This window comes from Natrix helvetica (assembly GCF_964273705.1).
Source record: "Natrix helvetica genome assembly, chromosome: 1".
NCBI classification, from domain to species: domain Eukaryota; kingdom Metazoa; phylum Chordata; class Lepidosauria; order Squamata; family Natricidae; genus Natrix; species Natrix helvetica.
The window spans coordinates 188,353,686-188,370,770 of NC_138548.1; the positions used below are offsets into that span (position 1 = coordinate 188,353,686).

The 17,085-nt window shown below is 37.1% G+C and overlaps 1 protein-coding gene across 1 annotated transcript in view; it reads right to left on the bottom strand.

Moving 5' to 3' along the window:
- Positions 1-107: 107 nt before the first annotated feature.
- The window catches only part of BARD1 (BRCA1 associated RING domain 1), a 65,081-nt gene continuing 48,103 nt past the window's right edge, over positions 108-17,085 (bottom strand). Inside the window, exons 7-11 of the mRNA XM_081937084.1 lie at positions 14,735-14,843; positions 10,746-10,881; positions 6,845-6,937; positions 1,916-2,013; positions 108-944 (exon numbers count right to left, since the gene is read on the bottom strand). Of these exons, the coding sequence (XP_081793210.1) occupies positions 603-944; positions 1,916-2,013; positions 6,845-6,937; positions 10,746-10,881; positions 14,735-14,843 (778 nt within the window). The 3' untranslated portion in view covers positions 108-602. The remainder of the gene's footprint in view (positions 945-1,915; positions 2,014-6,844; positions 6,938-10,745; positions 10,882-14,734; positions 14,844-17,085) is intronic.

The following is a 17,085-nucleotide window of genomic DNA, read 5'->3' on the forward strand; positions in this document are numbered from 1 at the left end:
ATATTGAAAACTCTTTACTGGTTGTGAGGATTTGTTATATTGAGTACTTTCTTTCTCTCTTTCTCACATACAAATGAAACTTAGATTTAAATAACGGTCTTTCATGCTAATGCTTCAGAATGTGATTTATTTGTGATATAGAAAACATTAAAGGGAAACAAATCTCTCAGCAGAAGCACAGTCATGACTATAGATCTAAGTAATCTCTTTAAACAAATTCAGTGACAATTCACAATTCAATTCAATTTCACCATATAAAGAATGAGAAAAAATAATAAACTTGGCATGCTGAGGCTCATATTAAGATCACAGTAACCAGAATGGTATTAACCAGCTTTCTGAGACTTTGTAAGATTTCAATGCAGAATGACAATAATTTCAGTACATACAATAATAATTTAGTTTACAGAACACAAACAAAAAAGGAAAATTCCCCTAATATCAACATGCAATAGATTTTGAGAATCTGAATCTTCATATATGTGTGTATAACCTTTCTATCCAGAAGTAAGTGTATCTATTTTTGTTTCAGTACATAATTTCAATATCTTTTAATAAAATTTCAGTAAAATTTAAATCTTAACATTTATGTTATCACAATGCTAGGAAAATAATTTCTTAACAGGCAATAGTTGAAATGACATCACACAGTCAATAAGCCACATGGAGGGCACTTCCCAAACCTTTCCTTGACGAACTTTTTCTGGTTTGTAGTTAGAAGAGGCATCATAGATTATATATTGTGTACAGAAACTCTGGTCAGATGTAATCTCAGCATGATAGGCTACTGTATTGATTGTCTGAGTGACATCATTATCTGATTTAGGCTTTCTTAGGAGAATCTGTCCTCCTCCAGCTTTCACCAATTCTTTGAGGTCATCTTTCTTGTGCTCTTTAAATATTCCCAGGAAATAAAAGTAGCAGCCATCAAAAAGTTTTGGCAACTGAAATAAAGAATAAATTGTTCTCATCCATGCAGCACACAATTCTGCGATAAAGCCACAATTTCTTATTTAATAAACCTCTACAATCAACCAGTTCAGCTAGCTTTTGTTGATCTGTGAGCTTCATTGCGATAAATACAATTTTTATATGGCATGTAAAATACCAAATCAACCAGCAACAAATTAAGGACAAGAAGCTGCTGAAAAGAATGGGTGAAGATAGAAACAGGAGCCCAGGATTGGCAAAATGGAACAGAACAGAACAAACAAGAGGAATGGTTCCAAAGAAGGAAAACAGACATGTAGCCTATTCTCAGGGATAAAAAAGGAGTGAACAGCTCCTGGAAGAAATGGAATGAGAGAAAAAAAAGAAACAAAATGGTATTGTGAAAAAAATTCACTTCAGTTATGTTATAGAAATGAGGGATAACAAATAGATCAAATAAAAAAAAACGTGGAGCTTTGCAACAGAAGAAGCTGTTAGGAACAGGTAAAGAGATAAAAGAGGCAAAACTTCATATATGGATTAAAAATAATCTGAACTTGGTGTGCATGTGTTTAATCTTAATTAACAAATATTTGCAAAATATTTCTAGATGTGGGAGGAGAAACAAATTTAAGATGGAATAGGACATATTAAGTATAATTTTCATATTTACATAACAACATACACAGGGGGAGGACAAGGATACCAAACAGTTTTGCTAACCAAAATTACTGATGTACTAAAATTTATCAAAGATGAATCCATTCTACTTCTAGGTAATAGCTGTAAACTTTTTTCCAAAACTTACTAAAAAGCTAATATTTAGGAACATTTATTGACAATAAAAATCCACTTATAGTTAAAAATTACATTTTTAATTTAATTTAGCTATCTATCATTTCTCAAAACCAAATGTTGGCAAAGTATTATTCTTCCCTTGTCTGAAAAAAAAAGACAGAAACACTGATTTAAAAAAAGTCCTCACAAGCTGTTCTGTGTTCAAGCGGCCTCGTCGAGGACCACCATCTACTTCATATTTCTCTTCTTGTTCAAAAGTGCGACTCGCAAAGCTGGCTTCTACCCCTATAAGTTGGAAAAGAAAGTTTTAAAAAAGAAAATGTGGTTATTTCCTGCAAATCCAGAAGTGGGTTTGGGGATGGGGAATTGAAGGATTAGGGGGAAAAAACCATGAAGATAACAGATGGACAGATGATTACCTGGAACATGTGCCAAACTAAGAGAAAGGCTCAACACCAGATGAGAATTAAGTAATCAAATTAGTCAATCAATCAGAATACAGCTGGAAGAGACCTTGGAGATCTTCTAGTCCAGCCTTTTCTTAAAAACTTTCAGTGATGAAGGTTCTGAAGGCACGTTGTTCCACTGGTCATTGTCCTAACTGTTAGGAAGTTGGTCCTTAATTCCAGGTTGCTTCCCTCCTTCATTACCCATTGTTTCTTGTCTTGCCTTCTGGTGCTTTGGAAAACAGGTTGTCCCCCTCTCTTTGTTGCTGCCCCTCAAATACTGGAATACGGCTATCATGTCACCTCCCTAGTCCGGGTGTCGGCAACCTGTGGCTCTTTCACCCTCTGCTGCGACTCCCTGTCGCGGCAGAGGGAAGAAAGAGCTGTCAGGATGAAAGGGCGGAGTTTTAGTGCAGGAGAGAAGAGCCCCTGTACTTGCCTTTGCGCAGCAACAGAATTCCACCTTCATTGTAGTACAGTTGCTGTTGCTGCCATCAAAGTGCTGGGAGACAACGGCGGGGTTGATCTTGCAGGGTGGGGGCCATCGCCCAGGCCTTCCTCCTCCCTCATTGGCCAGGCCAAGAGAAAGAAGGGGGTGGAATGGGGAAGAGCTCCCCTCCCCCGGCCAAGCACCGAGCACAAAAGCCCAGTGGGGGAGGGAGGCTGGCCCAGCAGAAGTGCCCCCATTGGCGAGTCAGATGTTGGAGAGGCCTGGCCTGGCTCTCACAGCACAACACTGTTTGGCACCTCCAGACATGAGCTTCTGCCTTTGAAATGAAGCGCACCGTTGAGGAAGCTGGGCAGCAATGACTGGGGCTGGGGGAAGCAGAGGCATCAGGGATGCTCCGCCCCCCTCAGCAAGCCGGGCCTGGAAGAGCACAGAGCATTGCGGGCTGAGCTCCGAAGGGTCAGAAACTCCCACATCGCCCCAACACACATTGCCAGCACTTGCTCTTCTGTCCTGAAGTGGGATTGACTGGGGAGTAGGGGGTAGGGGAAAGAGAGGAGAGAACAGGGGAAAGGGTAGTGGGGCTTCCTATGCCCAGGTATGATGCCAAAGGAGAAGCAACAGCTGAACACATGTATTGGGGGAGCTCCATGGTCAGTTTTTCCCATCTATCACCACCCCGCCTCCTGTCCTTGCTGTGCTTTTTCTTCTGTCCGTGGCATGTGCGTGAACGGTTGTCAGGATTTCCAGAGGGAGACCGCAACCCCTGACAGCTGGGCTTTTCGCCTCCAATTGCACAGGCTGTATGTGGAGAAGGCCCTCAAAAGCAAGGATACCCAAGCCGGTTTTGTCTGCTTTTTTGCTAATGGCTCTTGAACTGATCCTAGAGGACAAGCCTGGGATGGGAATAAGACACAATGCCCCCTCCTTGGCTTGCCTACTGCTCTTGCATTTCCTTGCACAGCACAGTGAAAGCTAGCATGTTTCACAATGGAGGAGACTGGGTTCCCTCCTCCTCCTCCTGGAACCCATTACGACGCAGAGCCACAATGCGACCCTACCCCACTCCCCCCTGGCAACTCACTCTCTTGGGGTGTCCAGCACCAATCAAGACCGGAAGTAGCCTCCCACTATTTCCTGCTGCAGTCAGGCAGCAAGGGAGAGACAGAGAGAGATTTGGGTGGGGGAGAGTGTTTCATCCTGTACTTTGCCTGCTAAGTGTCTTCGGGGGCACCCAGGGACTATATTTTCCGGCCACTTTGGACTGAGTTGCAGGATGTGTAGGTGTGCCTGCATGGAATGTGTGCTGCTGCTTGGGATGGTGTTTCTTTGAAGTGCGTACGGCACTGTGATTTAACAGCCTGATAGTCATTCTTTTGGCAGGGAAAGAGAGAGATGAGACAGGAAGATAGAGGGGAAGAAAGAGGGAGAGGGAGGGAGGGAAAGAGAGAGAGATGTTTCCTATAGAACCACAAAACCACAAAAAATTAAATTAAATTAAACCTGGGTAAGCGTGGCTGGGTGTGTGTCATGTGTCTCAATGGGAATGAATGACATTGACTTGGCCATGGCCACCCAGATTTTGTGGTCCCTGCTGTTTTGTTTTCTGTGGGAAACAGGTCCTAATGGCTCTTTGAGTGCTTAAGGTTGCAGACCCATGCCATAGTCTTCTTTTCTCTAGACTGGCAATCCCAGTTCCTGCAAGCTGTTCATGTTTTTGTTTCCGGTCCTTAATCATCTTAGTTGCTCTTTGCACTTTTTCCAAAGTCTCAACATCTTTTTTGTAATGTACTGACCAAAACGGGATGTAGTATTCCAGGTGTAGTCTTACTAAGGCTTTATAAAGCGGTACTAATACTTCATGTGATTTTGATTCTATGCCTCTGTTTATACAACCAAAGATTGTATTAGCTTTTTTGGCTGCCGCTGCACACAATGCTGACTCATGTTTAAGTGATTGTCCACTAAGCCTCTACAATCACTCTCAGTTACTATATTTTTGAGCCAGGTTTTTGCCTAATCTGCACTTGTACCTTTGGTTTTTCCTGCCAAGGTGTAAAACCCTGCTGTTCTCCACATTAAATTTCATGTTGTTGGATAGGGCTCATTGTTCAAGACTGTCAAGATCTTTTTGGATCCTGAGCTTGTCTTCCAGGGTGTTTACTATTCCTGCCAGCTTAGTGTCATCTGAAAATTTAATGAGTTCTCCTTCCATTCTCTTATTTAAGTCATTTATGAAGATATTGAAGAGTACTGGGCCCAAAATGGAACTTTGTGGTACTCCACTGCTTAAATCCCTCCATGTAGATGTAGTACCATTAAGGACTATTTCTTGAGTACGGTTTGCCAGCTAGTTACAAATCCATCTGGTGGTGACATATCCCATATTTTTCTATTTTACTAAGAAGTAGGTTGTGGTCTACTTTGTCGATTGTCTTGCTGAAGTCTAAGTATACTATGTCCATAGCATTTTGCAGGTCTACCAATTTAGTCACTTTGTTAAAAAATTAAATAAGATTAGTTTGGCATGATCTGCTTTTAAGAAACTTGAACTGGCTACTAGTTATAATTTTATTTGTTTCTAGATGTTCACAGATATTTCATTATTTTTTCCAGAATCTTCCCAGGTACTGATGTTAGACTTATTGGTCTGTAGTTTCCTGGGTCTGCTTCCCCTCCCTTTTTTTAAAGATGGGAACCACATCAATTATCTGGTAGTTCTCCAGTGCTTTTGAAAGATATGGTACAATGGTTCTGAGATAACATCTGTCAACTCCTTCAGAACTCTGGGATGTAATCCATCAGGTCCCGGTGATTTATATTCCTCAAGGTCAGACAGGTATTCTCTTACCATTTTCTTTGTTATTTTAATTTTTATTTACAGTCTGTCTTTTACAGTTATGTTTTTGGCAAGTTGGGCTATATTTTCTTTTGTGTGAAGACTGATGCAAAGAATGAGTTAAGCAGCTCTGCTTTCTCTCTACTGCCTGTTACTTTCTTGCCATCTTCTCTCTTTAGTGGACCAACTGTTTCCTTGACTTTTAAAATTATTTATATGTTAAAAGTAACTTTTTTAAAATTATCTTTGACTTTTGTTCATTCTGAGCCTTTGCTTTCCTGACTTCAACTTGGGCAGATTCAGACTATCTGCTGATATTCTGACTTAGTTAAATGTCCCTCTTTCCATTTTTTGTACTTTCTGTTAAATACAAATATTAATTTGCCTTTTAGTCATTGGGGATGGGTGGCTCAATAGCTAAGACACTGAACTTGTCAATCAGAAAGGTCGGCAGTTTGATGATTCGAATCCCTAGTGCGACATAACAAAGTGAGCTCCCATTACTTGTTGCAGATTCTGCCAACCTAGCAGTTCGAAAGCATGTAAAAAATGCAAGTAGAAAAACAGGGACCACCTTTGGTGGAAAGGTAACAGTGTTCCATGTGCCTTTGGTGTTTAGTCATGCTGGCCCCATGACCACGGAGACGTCTTCTGACAGCACTGGTTCTTCAGCTTTGAAATGGAGATGAGCACCACCCCACAGAGTCGGGAACGACTAGCGAGGGGAACATTTACCTTTACCATTGGGGATATTTTTCATAAATCTAAAAAGAACATATTACTGTACAATGAAGTACAGAATGCAGTTGGCAGAAGATGCTATAATGAAAGGATGTGATATTTATGGCAAAAATACTGAACAACATGAGCCAATTTTCTACTCTTGAAGTGTGTTCCTGTAATTTGTTTTTGCATGTAGGCTTTACCTCTCCTGGGTGAAGTCAGGACTTTACAAATCAGCAGCAGAGAGGGGTCATAAGAATTCTCTAATATAATTTTGTATTATCCAATTGTGAATAGGTATTTACTCTTTCAAATTGCACACCCATTTAATTTTCATAATATTGTTAATCTACCATGGGAAAATCATTGTTTATTGCTAACTTGTAAGCATTTTTGATAATCAATTACAATAACTACACTTTTTTTTACTGCTCTCAAAACGAAACTATTGAATACACGTTAAATCCTGCCATGAACTTAGAATAACTGTTGTAAGCTTGGAAATGTTCAAAATATTTTGCACAATTTTAGGATTATTACTTCTGAAAAGTGTTGAAGTGTTGAAAAATGGCATCGATGCTACATTCCTGTTATCTTTGTGCCATCACTTCAAATATATGTTTTTCTTAAATACCCCGGCCCCCAAGTTGAATTACTTACACATAAATGTCAAGATCCAACATCCAGATAAAAGTGCCAGCATACACTTCATAGTAGTTCGCACAGGATATGCAGGAATAATAACATGCGTGACTAAAATGAGAGTTTGTTAAAATGTATAAACTGCAGGATGAATTCTTCCCTGTGTAAACAAACCACAACTGTTCTGATCCTTCACATTCAAAGAATAATTCAATTTTACAGCTACTAGCTTATAACACAGGCAGAATAGTTCCCACAAAAGGAAGAGAAGCATTATATTCTTTGAAAAGCTTCTTACACTCCATGGGCTCAAGGGTTCCATGAATGGGTGAGAAGTGATTTAGGAAGATAGGAAATGGAAAACTGCCAGATGTCCGGAAATCGTTAATTTCCAAACTAACATCAAAACTAATCTTACATGCAAAGCTGCAACAGTGAGTATGCCAAGCTCCTTTTTCAAAGACAGTAATATTTTTTGTGAAAGAAGGACCTGGCTGGCAGGCAAAAGAAGGTCCCAGCTAGTGTGTGAAAGAAGGTCCCAGCTGGTAATGTGTGCTGCAGCGGACACAACAGTGGGCAGAGTTGGTGGCAGATGGTGAAAGAACTGAGATGGTGGGTGGGTGGAACTAAAGTGGAGGCAGTCCCTTACTTTCTTTCAAAAATGGATTGGATACAGAAGGGTCCTCACTCAATGATCATCTGACATTTTCTCAACAATAACTAGATAACTAGAATTGCCATTGCTAAGCATATGTTTGCATGATTTTTGCTTAACAACTATGTCACTTAACAACAGTTGCCAATCTCAATGAGGGTCATTAAGAGGTTAAGTGAGAACTATCTGTAAATCTCAATTAGAGAGCTCCTAGACTATATAACCTACAAACTATATTAGGAGTTGTGATTACCCTATTTTTTGAGCTACTCAGCAAAACAAGTCAGAAAGATTGCTACATAAAACAATTTGCATATAATAAAGAAAGAACAATTATATCATTTGAGATGGACAGAGCTGATTATTACTTGCGGTTTCAGAATATTGAGGAAGAAAAGGGAGAAAACCTAGTGGAGATATTGGCAGAGCTGCTGGTGGATGCCCTAGAGGTGACCAAAGAAAAAGTCTTGCTGAGATTGGTGAAATATTTAGAATACACACTGGATACATACTTCCTAGAGAGGTACACGTGAGATTCATTAAAAAAGAAATAAAAGCAGTGATTCTACGAAGAGCGAGAGATGATCCTTTAAAATACAAAGGGAAAGAAATAGTAGTTTTAAAACAGATTCCGAGAAGAGTTAGAGAAATAAGGAAGGAATATCAATTTCTGACAAAACAGCTAATTAAAACTGGAGTGAATTTTAGATGGCTGATACTGGAGGGAATATTGGTGACCTGGATGGCGCAAAGATAATAGATTGGATTCCATAGAAAAAGCAGAACAATTTTATGAGCACTATTTTGGACCACAAGAGAAAATGAGAATAAAAGAGGATAAATGACAAGAGGAAGCTACAGGAGAGAGAAATACACAACAAAAAGAGGAAAGAGATCTTGGAGGAAATAGCAGAAAAAGAAGGAACGAAGCAAAAGAACCGAGAGATAAGAGCGACTAGAAGAACAAAACCCATCTATAAGTAAAATTATGGAAGAAGAAATCAAATTATTGTCAACTAGTATAAATGGACTGAACTCTGCAATAAAAAAGAAAAGGACTTTCAGTAAATTAGAAAAATTAAAGTTGGATATAATTTGTTTGCAAGAAATTCTTATTAAAACACAACACAACAAAATATTGGAATATCCTAAAATTGGGAAGTTATATACTTCTTTATCACAACAAAAGAAGAGAGGAATAGCTCTTTATGTAAAAGAAACAATAAATGTCAAACAATTTTTTTTATGGATGAGGAAGGGAGGATTTTGATGGTAGAGATAACAAGGAATTATTAACAGATACTTTTAGTAGCAATAGATGCACGAAATAGCAATCAAGAGGACTTTTATGGTAAACTTTATAAGAAAAAAATAGAATTGGAGTATGAAAATATATGTATAGTAGGAGATTTTAATGCAATTGTGGATGCAGAATTAGACTATAAAACTAGAAAAGTAAATATAAAAGCTAGGAAAAATAGAGTCAGTTTTGGATTACCAAATTGGGAATTGTATTATCAGTCTGCAGTATTAACATGAATGAAAGAATGGATTGTACTGAGGCATACAAGACTATTGACTTTGGAGGAACATGATTTGCAATAGGCTTGGCATGCTTTCTTGTGGTATGGAAAATGTAAGATACATGGTTACTTTCAAAGACTTTACATTAGGAACGCACTACTGTTAGTATGGGAGAAAATCAGAGAGTAACATTACTTGAGGATACCAGTTTGGCTTTCAACGATGGAAGCATTGATTCACCCAAACGTTCTTAACATGGAAAACATTGTTAGATATAAAGACATTCTGAATGAAAGGGGGAGCTCAAAACTAAACAAGAATTGAGTGATCAAGGAATCGATATGGCATGGTACTCACAAATACAGATACATTCTAGATATGAGAAAGAAAATGTACAGCTACTTACTGGGCATCAAATTGGAAGATAAACAAGTGAAAGAGACAATGATAGCATGGGCAAAAAAACTTTGGCTATACAATAGAACTAGATAAATGACAAAAATTGTGGGACAGGAACTATAAATTAACAATGTCAACTGCATATAAAGAAAATTTGTATAAGATGTTTTATAGATGGCACTTTGCGCCAGTGAGATTGTTTAAAGTCAGATAAATGTTGGAAGTAACACCAGATACTGGTTATTATCATATGTTATGTACATGCATAAAAGCAAAATAATAATAATAATACTGGACAAAAATACATACATGGCTGGAAAAGATGATAAAACAGTATATTGATTTAAAACCAGAAATATTTTTCTTGGGGATTTTACCTGAAACCTATAGTAAGGGGAATGCATATCTAATTATTCATGTATTAACTGCAGCTAGAATTGTATTCACACAAAACTGGAAAAGTGAAGAGATCCCTACTGATAAGAACGTGATTAGGAAAATATTAGAATGTGCAGAAATGAATAAATTAACACTTTTAATTAAGGAGAAAGAACAAATTGAATATTATATGACATGGAAACTATTCTATCGATGGTTGGAGAATAAAAATAGAAGTTAGAAATAAGGAAATAAAAGAAGATGATTGGCAAAATATAGAAAACATGTTGAGAGAGATGTAAATTATTATTATTATTATTATTCAGATTATTATGTTTAATATAACTATTCTTATCAGAAAATATATTAAGAAGGAGAAGTGAATATGTTTATAATTTTCAATATTAGTATTGCAAAATTAGAGAATTAATATTAATGTAATGAATACTGTTGTAAATTTTGATTATTACTGCACAAATACATGTACCCAGATGATACACTGTTTAATGGAAGATGGAATGATTATACTAACAAAAAAAATTAAAAAATGTGCATATGGAAGCTAAGACAAATATAGCTATAGTGTATTGGTGGAACTCCAGATGCAGAGGATATAGCTCATACATTCTTTGAATGCCAATTGTGTAAAAAATATAGAGATCAATATCTTAGCTCATATTTTAAACAAATGGCCTATTGAGATCCAAAAGTTAACACAATATATTTCATGTGCATTCAGAACCCAAATATTATGCATAATCTGGCCCTTTATATGAACAAAACAGTAGAGTACCACATTCCCCAAATTATGGGAGGTGACACAGAAATACAATTTGTATTTCCTTTCAGTTTTGCCTTTTACTGTATCTTGTTATCCTTGTCTTATTATATAATTCTGTATCTTGTATAGACTTATGGCTAAATAATAAAGTATTATTATATTAAATAAACTGGACAACTTACCAGAACTGTTAAACTCTGTATATACTCTAACCTTCAAAATTGTGGCCAATTTGTTTAACAGCAGCTGTTGATCTGGATCAAGACCACTCCCGAGAAGAACAACAGGCCCTTTTTTACAGTAATCTTGGTTTATGTACTGAAAACAAAAGAGAACTATTATATTCCCAACAGCCTATATTTCTTTCTTCCTTTTTAAAAAGTAATAAACCCAAATTTACTCAACATTTCTATTACATAATAAAGAACTATTTCAAAATAAGAATTTTTTATATAATTTCTGGACAGAGATAAAAATACATTTAATGTATCTGAGCTTGTCAGCTGGAGAGCTGACAGCCTGGATTCGAGACTCACGTTACCTCCACGTAACAAGTTGAACTCCCATTACCTGCCCCAATACTAATAACATAGAATATTTGTACCTCAGGTTGCTTGTTTTCTTGCAGATGTTTCATTATCCAAACTAGATAACGTCATCAGTGCTAGGTGAGCAGGAACATGTCCCAGTTCCTACCCACCTAGCAGTTTGAAAGCATGCAAATGAGAGTAGATTAATAGGTACCACTTCGGTGGGAAGGTAACAGTGTTCTGTGCGTCTTTGGTGTATAGCCAAGCCGGCCACATGACCATAGAAATCATCTTCGGACAACACTGCCTTGCTTGGCCATGAAACGTAGATGAGTTCTGTGCCCTAGAGTCAAACACAAAGGGCTTCTAGCCCTATTAAAAGGGAAAGGGAAACCTTTACCTTTTAATAGGGCTAGAAGCACTTTGTGATTATCAAAACCATTTATGTTTATATAATTATAGAAATATATATCTTTTTATTAAGGATTTTAACAATAAAATACAAATTAAGATCAGAGAGAAAAAATAGGGGGGGGGGGAGAAAATTTGCAAAGAAAAAAGGAAAAGAAAGTTTCAAAAAAGCATTATTTAAAGAAATGAATTCCAATCCTCATCACATGTATAATAAATGTAGCATTTCTCCACCATTCACAAAAATTACATGGATCACTTCTTCCCATAACTATCCTTTGCCCATTCATAAATTCATGAACAGTTAATATTTTAGTTCAGATGTCTGCAAGAAGTTTATAAAAGATTCCTTCTGACCTTTATGCATGAGGCAATGCCGGAAACTGGAAAAGCTGGTCTTCCATTTTCTGGCACACGCATGCGCGCCAGCCACCTGATTATCGCATACACATCAGTAACCGGAAGAATAGCTGGCCAGCGCGCATGCACACACTGGAAACTGGAATTTCATTTTCTGACGTGTGAATGCCCCTTGGGCAGCTTCTCTTCTGGGTTTGTGGGCCCGAGTGCACATGCTCCCTTTTCGACACTCGGTGCTGAAAAGGTTTGCCATCACTGGTTTAGTGTTTAATTTTTTATTTTTTAAATTGGAAAATCTCAAATTTCTATTGCTTGTTTACTTTTTAATAGATTAAACAATTTATGTTCCCATAAAGGTAGTTTGGTTTAATTATTTCCCAAAACTGTTAGCAAAAGTCCAAATATTCCAAAGTTTTTTTGGTTAATTCATCTGTAACTTTTTTAGATTGAATCCTTATTAAGCTTTTTCGCTATTTACTTCATTTTTTAAAAATATATATGCTATTGGTTCATTTTATTTTATACTGGAAGAAAGGTTAATTCACGAAGTAGTTTTTTCAAATTCATGATTTGAAAATCTCTTTCAACTTTACATTTCAAAGATGTTACAATGTGAGGTTCAACAAACCTACTGCCCATAAAGGCATGCCACAGTTGAGAACTTGATGGCTTTCCTTATCTTTTGGCACTAAACCCATGGGAAATTGCTATTCTACAGTCTTCTCATGAGGAACCGCTGTCCAGAGCACAAGTAAGCGATCACTCATCTGCTTCTTTATCTGGAGAGGTTCAGATAAACTAGACTGGGCTTATTGCTGGTCTGTCAATCCTAGCCAAAGTTTCTTCTATTGTACTTCTTTGGAGACACCTAGTTCACCATTTCCTCACTCAGAAACTTGCACTCTTAACTCTCATGACCAAAGCCATTTCTTGTTGTTTAAGACATCTTCCATAGATGTATAGAGTAAATTTTTCATGGGACTCTGAAAAACCGATTATTCCCACAGCAATTCAATTGGTAGACAATATAGCCAATTGGGATGCAGCTTTCTTGTATCTTCAGAAAAACAAAACATCTTCAAACAGTTGAAATGATGCATTTTAGTTTTAGCTTTATAGGTAAATGTACTTTTTGTAATCTTATGTAATCTACATAATCTTATGTAGTCTAATTGTGAAGCCTGTGGTAAATCAGTTCAATTTTTAATATGAAATTCAAAGAGTCATGATAGAACAGGTCAAGTATGTTATTAATACTGGGAATCCTAAATATAAATGATCTATTTTTCTTTTGTAAGAACTAGGTTCTCTACATAACCAACTGCCGTTTTTTACAATCAACTCCAATCTGTGTTTGTAGAGGGTAAATGCTTGACACTGGGAACTTCTTTGGCAAGAGACACACATCAGATTTAGAATATGAAAATCTTGATACTAAATCTTGGAACAATTTAAATATCCTTGCATTATTTTTAAATTATACAATTAGCTAGCAATTATTTGATATGAAGTTGAATATTGTTTCTGCAGGAATTACATTGTTATTACAGCATTTTCTAACTGTCTGTGAACCAGTAATGGCCTGTGAGGGTTTTACAGGTAGTTTGTCACATTTATTAATCTTATTATTTGACTTTGATTTAACATTTAACATTAAATTTAAGTTAACTAAATAAAGACCTAGCAAAAACAAACATCAATAGGTGATTTATGAGTTGCATGAATAATGTGCATTACATACTGACATTTCAGCTAGAGTAATAATGGTCCCACAAGGGTTCTTGTAAGATCCTATTATTTTGGAGAAAGGAGTCACACAAGGCTGTTTACTTTTAAGCCTCCTCCAGGGCACCCACACTGCTTATCTAAAGCTGGAGAAAAGACTACCTTCCATCATTGCTAGATCTTGTGTGGTTAGGGCATTATAAGAAATTAAAAACTTTCCAAAATCCCACTTTGCCAAACTGTTTTCTTCATTGCATAGTTGGGAATTAATGGACCAAACCTTTGTCATCCATCCCATAAATGTATTCCCTACCACCTTTGGGATAACTCATCTCTTGGAACTGAGAAAATATTAGAGCAAGGCTTTCCAAAAGAGATGCCAATAAAGTAGAGTCATCCAAATTTTAATCTTGGTAACATCACCATAAAAAAACATAGAAATCTGTCATAGTATCTGATTAATATCAGTTCCTCACTGAAAAAGTCTTTTACATCCCACAAACCATGACCTCAGAGTATCTCAAAGGGAGATTTTTAAAATATCCTGTTATACCATATCTCTCTCCTTGTGGGGTTGGTCAAGTGTCATTTATTATTATTTCCACAGCCCCATTTACAGACCCAGGCCAAATTATTGATGGTAGGTAAACTCAAGGCCTCATGCCTTGAACTGAACTAACTTTTCAAAGTTGTGTTTTCAACTATTAGGCAGATTGCTACTTTTGCTCTGCTGTAATGTAAACTTAGAAAAATACTTAAGTTCTTAGTTGTAACTCTAGCTTTATCTTTCTTATGCCTAACACTCTTATATTACTTCATTTTATAATCTTATTATTATTGTATTTTTGCTACGTTATTTTGTTATGCTCTGCTTATTTACTTACAAGGAAACACTCAAAATTAAATAGTTCCTTTTATTAGGGAGTGGTTTTCTATGATTTAATGATTACATAAAAGAAAAGTTGAGAACCTCTGTTTTATATATTTTTCTTAAATTATAATTTATTTCTTATAATTTAGGTACTTTGATAAAATAGTGAGAAGTATTACAAATAATATTGCTGAGAATTATACGTTGTCCTCATTTAACAAGGCTAGCTTTAGATCATTCCAAACTATAGTTAAACAAAGAAAAGAATACGTACTTCTGCATGCTGAATAATTGAAGAAGAATCATTCTTTCCTGGTTGCATTAGAAGCAATTTCATCTCTTCTGTTTCAGCATAATCCACAGGTTTGTGACCAAATATATTACTAGTAAAAGAAGGAAAGGTAAATTTTAAGTAAACAAGGGATGAGACTAGATTACTAATCATCTGATTATAACTGCACTGTAACATTTTTATAATCTTCAAATATTTACAAGAAAAATGCATAAAAAACCAATTAAACCACTAACGTTTATGACAGATTGATAAAGAACAGCAAAGAAATATAAAACGGATGCAACACATTGAAACTGCTCACTTTTAACTAGCAGGTTCTTTTAGTGATCTCATATTATGCACTGACCAGAATTTTTAACGTGCTGTACAGATAGACTTTGACTTACAACCATTTGTTTAGCGACCATTCAAAATTACGACAATAAAAAAGTGACTTATGACCATTTTTCATACTGACAATCATTGAAGCATCCCCAAGGTCACATGATTAAAATTCAGATGCTTGGCATGTGTCCCAGGGTCACTTCTTGTGACCTTCTGAGAAGCAATGGGAAACCCAGGGTCATTTAACAATGCTGTTATTAACCTGACAATTGCAGAGATTAACTTAAACAACTGAGGCAAGAAAACACATAAAATAGGACAAAACTCACTTAACTGTCTTGCTTAGCAAGAGATGTGGGGCTCAATTATGGTTGTAAGTCCAGGACTACCAGAAATGCTCAAATGATCAAAGTTAAGAATGTTACCATGAAGTAAAGTTTTCTTCCCTCTTATCATGGTCATGCCTGCTTTTTTTTCTGAACATATTTTTGTAGCTTATTTGCAAGAAAATATACAACTCCAAAGAAACTACCACATAGATCCGTGATGGCAAACCTATGGCACACGTGCCACCAGTTGACTTTTGACTTTCTGGCTGGCCTGTTGCAGCCTTTTTTTGCCCTTCCCAGGCTTCAGGAAAGCCTCCGGAGGCTGGGGAGGGTGAAAAAGAGGCCCAGTGGGCCAACCGGAAGCATTGGGCCTGTTTTATGTCCTTACCAGGCACCAAGGCTTTCCTGAAACCTGGGGAGGGTGAAAATGGCCAACCCCGGGCCCCCAGAGGCCCTCTGGAAGCCAAAAACAGTTTGTTTTTGAACTTTCAGTTGGCCCATTGGCCCGGTTTTCGCTCTCCCCAGGCTCCAGAAGCTTTCCTGAAGCCCGGGGAGGGCAAAAAACAGCCCCACGGAAGTTTGAAAACGATCTGTTTCCGGCTTTCACAGGGCCTCTGGGGGCCCGGGAGAGGCCGTTTTTGTCCTCCCCAGGCTTCAGGAAAGCCTCCAGAGCCTGGGCAGGGTGAAAACTCCCCCTCCTGCATGGGAGAGAGGTTGTACATGCATGCGCAGGGCACATTGAATTGTGGGTGGGCACGTGTGTGCAATAGCGCACTTATTTATTTATTTATTTATTACTTGAACTTATTAGTCGCCCCCTCTCCCCACAGGGACTCGGGGCGACGTACAAAAGTATTATATAGCGTACAGAGGAGGTAAGAATAAATAAATAAGTTACAATACCTAAAAAAGTTAAAACCCCAGTGAAATTAACCCTTAAAAACTAAAATTACCAATTAAAAATGCCCAGGGCTGGAGAGGTTGTAGAATTATGCCAGGTCAGCTAGTCGAAACTTGCGCGCAATTTTGGCACGCCTTTAGAAAAAAGTTTACTATCACTGACATAGATTGTGGTATACTCTTATCCATCTGTTATTGTTTAGTCCCAGGTATAAATAGTCTTCTGTGAAATTGGTGGCTTTACCACATTTCATCAACTTTCACTGGCATTTCGTTTAACTACTTTGATACCTCCAGTGATCATTATAAAGAAACTTTCTTGAAGAGTTTCAGTCTTCCAAATCAAAGGATTCTAAAATTTGATAGGGCTGTAGGGAATATTTGCAAAGGTACTTGAATGGTACCAAGAAACAAAAAATAACTTGAATGACTATTCTCTCCACCTCTCCATTTAGTCATATAATTGGCAAGGTGTTCAGTATTCCAATAAACAATCCCCAGGTCCCTCAAAGTTTAAATTAATTTAAAGTAAATGGATTGCTTACTTATTTTTCTATCAAATTCAGTATTGTCCCTTCATTTTGTTACTTGCATTTGCTCAGTAGATTGAAAATAATAGAAAAAAGTTAAATTTTTTAATACAGAAATAAGATGGAGGAAGTCTGGCTTGGTAGTCATACATGTGTAAAGGAGAGTAAAAAGGTAAATGTTCCCTCACACATATGTGCTAGTCATTCCCAATTCTAGGGGGTGGTGCTCATCTCCATTTCAAAGCCA